Source organism: Lottia gigantea, assembly GCF_000327385.1.
Source record: "Lottia gigantea unplaced genomic scaffold LOTGIsca_30, whole genome shotgun sequence".
Lineage (NCBI taxonomy): Eukaryota > Metazoa > Mollusca > Gastropoda > Lottiidae > Lottia > Lottia gigantea.
In genome coordinates, this window is record NW_008708987.1 from 770,939 (window position 1) to 776,435 (window position 5,497).

At 38.2% G+C, this 5,497-nt stretch overlaps 1 protein-coding gene across 1 annotated transcript; it reads left to right on the top strand.

Annotated features, from left to right (window-relative positions):
- Positions 1 to 1,443: 1,443 nt before the first annotated feature.
- On the top strand, positions 1,444 to 3,183 carry LOTGIDRAFT_119200 (hypothetical protein; the record flags this gene model as incomplete). Its single annotated transcript, XM_009057474.1, has 4 exons — positions 1,444 to 1,557; positions 2,054 to 2,157; positions 2,300 to 2,333; positions 2,941 to 3,183. Coding segments are annotated over 4 exons (495 nt in total), but the record flags the coding sequence as incomplete, so codon positions are not given.
- Between the last annotated feature and the right edge of the window lie 2,314 nt (positions 3,184 to 5,497).

Below are 5,497 nucleotides of genomic sequence, written 5' to 3' on the forward strand. Positions count from 1 at the left end.
CCCCCCCCCCTTTGCAGCCCCGAAAGCAAGCTTTTCTGGCAAAAATTTCATAACTAGGTTAGACGTATACCTGGCTCCGCCACAGTGGCCACACCACTGACACCCTAGTCAAACACCCCCAGGAGTGAAAATACCCCAGGTTGGGGAACTGGGGTAGTAGGGGAAGGGCTAATTCGTTCAAGACTTGCTACCTTGTAGATTTCAGGGCATAACACGAACATCTAAGTAGGCTCATATAAAGGGTTCTTTCTTACAATTTTACCGTTTTAGCTTCCTATTGTACCTGGAACGTCTGTTCTACTGGGGAGCCTCGGGCGTGCCTAATTGAGTTACTCGACGTTACATAATCCAAACGTCACTGTATTTGCAGACTGTAGTAAAGAGACACAGTAACCCCCCTTTGTGAGTCTTGATCTTATTACTATTTGTGGGCATTTCTTGCGCTTTGTCGTAGACATATAGAATTAGTCTGGATATTCCTCTGAAATACGCAGTTGTCTTAAAAAAGCAATGTAGGCCGAAACTTAATGACCCTTATTTAAAGCTTCAACAGCCACGTTTCACTCTTGATGACCATAAAGAGATCCGGGGGTTGTAATGGAGAATATTTGAAGCCATTTTCTTGGCCATTTCCTGTTATCAGATTATATTATATGTATTCCCTCAATGCGTTCATATCTTCATATCTACCATATACGTTCTTGCTAATTCAAATATTTGTAAATTATAATATTTAAAGGGATTGCAATTAGGTTTTTAAAAAAATGTTATGTCTATCGGGGTCACTAAAAGCATCAATTTGCATCATTTCAATTTTCAAGCAGACGTCTGTGGTTCCTGCATTTCAACTAAAACTAAGTGTTTGGTGGCGTCACTATTCGCGAAGGGACTTATGTGATAAAGCAAATTTAGCTATTAGACGTCATCAATTGGAATTGTACAAATCACAGATGTCTGCTTGAAATTGGAATGATGCCAATTGGTATACAACACATTGGCGGGCGTTTCCGAGGCCGACAAATTTGGCTCTAACATTTTCCATTTCCTCAACTGATGTGATCTTACGATCAAGTTTGTCTTAAGCACAGTATTTTTCAACTATAAAATTCCAAACTTACGACAAATTCATATTCTAAGAGAAACGGGGCATAGAGGACCGTTGTAAATATCTTATGGGTAGCTGTCAGTGACCTCTTTCAGCTGGTTAACCGAATTATTAGACGATTGTTTGTCTTAAAGCTAATAGGTTTCCTGAAAATTACGATTATTAGTTAACGTTTATCAGTTCTGGAGTTTGAACAGGTCCAAGATAAATTTATTAAAATGGCATGTCAACCTCTACACGACTGATCGATTGTTCTCGAACGACTTATTTTAATATTTCACTTTTCCTTTATCTTACCTACTCAGTCCTATAATTACCGTTTTATATTTTCAGTTCTATTAGAAAGTATTGGAGAAAAAGATGATCCTGGATTACCAATTAACTGTCCTTATAGATTAGCTTTGAAATTATCCAACATCGCTGAAAATCATATGGGAGGATCGACCGGGGCTGTGAGTTAGGAGCTTTCGCAATCAAACATTTTTAACTTTTAACACGCTATTATGTCGATACAATTCGCATTCTGTCCAAAGAAAACAGCAATTGAGCCCACCGCAGTCTACATCTGATCACAGAAAACGATTAATTTGTCATACTAGTCCGAAAAGCTCTGAACCTTTCCACATGATGTCATATGTTCAAGCCTTTGGAAAGGGTAAGAGCCTCTCGGACTATCCCAAAACCAGTCATAATCTGACCCTGCTTCAGGCACACAGATGCGTTCCTACGGGGACGGAAAAAAACTGACCCGACAGCCTCTCTCGGCAATAAAATTATGTGTCACCTCCACCTGAATTGCCACTTCGGTCACAATCTGATAACAGAAAATTGCCATTGTGCCCTTCGTAGTCTAACTCTCGCCACTGTGCCAATGTCAGCTACAGATTATTCGGAAAAGAAAAGAATTTGCTTTTTTGAGAAAAAACATGATTAATGATTTGCTTTCAGCTTTATAGTATGTTTCTAACATCTGGTGCTGCAAGTTTGAAACAGGATATAAGTCGAGTGTCTTGGTGTCGAGCTCTAGAGCAAGGAATAAACGCCATCAAAAAGTATGTACATGCATAATCAAAAGAAATATACAAGGTGGTTGATTGGCCTATAATGCATTGCACTGTCCTTATCTGGGTCAATTGAAAAAACACCCTGTCTAATACGAACGGTCGTTAGTACAAGTTTGACTACCTATTTCAGATATGGTGGTGCCGAAGAAGGTGATAGAACTATGGTATGTGGCTCAATTTCTCACTATATGCCTCTACTAGTTTGGCAATGGCTAGCCAGACCTGCATATCAGGTCTAAGGGCAGGTATAGCAGGCTTTGTCGGACTAGTCATGGACCATTCATGAATCTTAACAATGACGTGTGCCCTTTATGGCAATTGGCTACGAACCATCATGTTTCTGAAGAAGTTTCCACTATCCAGAATCCATTCGACGACTGATATAATAATATAATATTCTTATTCTTTATAATATTTCTTAGTTTCATTTCAGTTAGACCCTCTATGTTCTGTTAGTGAAGTCTTGAAGAAAGAAATACACAATGATGATATGGTAGCAATTCTCAATCTGATAAACCAAGTTAGTATGATTTTATCTCTGTAAAAAAATCAAAAATGTAAAAGAGGCTTCAGATTAAGGCGTCCCGAAGATCCTCGTCTGAATTACTGCCTCCATCATCGACTTTACGACACTGCTATAGCTGAAATCGTTGATCTCAACTATCCCTGTCACTTTTGTATTGTTTTAATGAAAATTATACTTGTAATTCGTCTGCAATTTAATAAAAAAAATTGTCGGGTATTAGTTTTAAAATGTTATACAGGTCATAGGAATTTAGATGTATCAGTAGCCATCAGCGAAAATTAAGACAAATATATACCCCTTTGTTAAATATTTTTTTTGTTTTGCAGACAGCGACAGAGAAAGCACAAGCCACGTCATCTATGAAAGCACAGGCTGGAAGAGCGAGTTATGTTAGATCAGATAGACTCACACAACCAGACCCCGGAGCCACAGCAGTGTCTATCTGGATAAAAGCACTTGTAGAAACCTTTAAGATATATAGCAGTTGACTTTAGTTAAAGATTTTCATGCAGCCTCTGACTCGAGGTTTGAATAGATAATTACAGCTTTATGGATGAGTTCAAATTTCACAGGTTTTCGGCACAAGTTTTGTGGCTTGTCCTTGACTAGCAAATATAGACTAGTGAATATATAAAAGACTATAGTTTTTATCCCAAACAATGCTTGTGTGTGAGAACTCTCGTGATACATATTTGTATTATGAAAGACATTAAAATAACATGATGGGTGAGTTCAAATTTCAAAAGTTTTCAACAAAAGGTTTTGGATTTATCCTTGTCTGAAACGCATGAGCTGGAGATTGTGTAACACTCTATTTTCAACAGTGTGTAAGATCTCTAAGAAGTTATTCCGAGCAATCTGTATATTTAAAAGTATTGTAGCACTGTTATAAAAGATGATCACCAAAGGCAGAAGATGTCTGTGAAATTGCCACCAGAAGGTGGGAGTATAATTATTCTTTACGTGTAAGTTATGCCAGAAGGCCGATGTACAACACACGAACGCGTGATATGCAAACTATTTTCAGACTTCCAACTGTTCAGTGTCTCTGATAAAATACACTTTAAGGCATGGAATTTAAATTTTCCCAGAAAAATTTATATTTGTACATCAAGCGATCCAGATTGACACAAAGCCTGGAGGATAAGCCAGATTAAGGTTTACTAATCTTAATCCATATCAAGTACTTAATGGAACCTTTTCTTTCCTTCGGGATAAAATGTCCCTGTCTATTGGCATGATAGGCCATATTTTATGAATTAAATGAAATGAAACTGGTTGGGCTCATGGGGATGGGTTAACGCAATGCAGTGTGAAATGAGGGCAATTTGGCTTACTCTGTTTCTATTTCAAACTGTCGAAGCATCTTTAAAGTGTACAGTCAGCAGCAAAAGAGGCTTTTTGTCCCACCAGAAAAACTAGACGCTTCATGTCACCCTACGCCCTCCACCATTTACAGGGTTAAAATCCAAGGTATGATATAGATTCGTGGGCCTGAGGGTTTTCAAGCAAGTGTCTTGATACAACGACTATTTCTGTGGTATAGATATCACAAAATATGTTCATTAATTTGTTCGTTTTAATAATAAACAATAAGATAAACATTAGACAATAGCATACACAACATTTATCTGTGTAGTTTCGTCAAATTAAAAATGTATAAGTAATTATTGTTTTATTTGCTTTCTCTGATCTGATCTGATAACTCGTGTATTTTCACGAGTAACTTACTGTATTACATTTTATAAAATGTTTCTAGGCAATTTGTGCTGCTTTCTAGACAGCTGTAAATTTAAACACTAATTACTAGTCGACAGTAAAATGATATTCACATAATATTATTAATGAAATATAATTTTACAGCGACTTCAAATTAAACCTAGCGAAAACTATTAAAGGAACTTTTGTGAAAGTTCAATCAGCATTACGGAAACTGCCGAGAATTGCCGAATGCAGCTGACACAATCGGTTTACCGTGAAGGTTCTGCTAGCGTTCTGCAATTCATCTTTACGGGAATACCGAAGATTGTCGAATGTAGCTGACATAGCAATCCATTTAACTTTTTAGAATAAAAATCCGACACCCAGGTCACCTACAATTCAATAACCTTTTTTTTTTTACCAGGATAACACGTTGGGTTCTTGTCTTCCAGGCCTTTGACCTATTGGGCCGCGGTGGCTCAGGAAGTTAGATGCTTGATCGCTAGCTTGAAGGTCCAAGGTTCAATTCCGGCATAGGTCGAGATAATACCTGTCAGTGATATAGGTAAGCGGGGCTGACATGGAAAAAGCGTCGAGTGGTTCGGATGGGACAATAAACCGAGGCTGTGCATGTTAAAGATCACTAGACAGTTGGAAATCGAAAAAGAGTAGGCTAATGCCGCTGTCCTGGCAAAATTTCCCTCATGGCATGTCGTTGCCCTTCTTCATTAGCCCACATGGTACAGAAAAATAGGACGTAAAACTCCATTCATTTCATTTCCCTTTGGCCCACTTCGTCGCACAATTCGTACGAAGAGAATTGTGCTACCAAGTGATTCATAAGGACTGGTAGACAACCCAGCTTTCACCATGACTGTACTGCAGTACCATGTGGGGCACAGGTGCAATATCTGGATATGCCTTGATGGACTCAAAAGTTTCGCTAAATTCTCAAAAACTAGAGATCCCAAAAATGGATCGGAGCAACTCCCAATAAAAGTGACATTTTCTTAACGTGTAGATATCCCACCTGTAAATAATACCCGAGGAACGGGTAGAACCAGATTTGTCAAGTTAATTCAGACGATATTCAAACTTTAG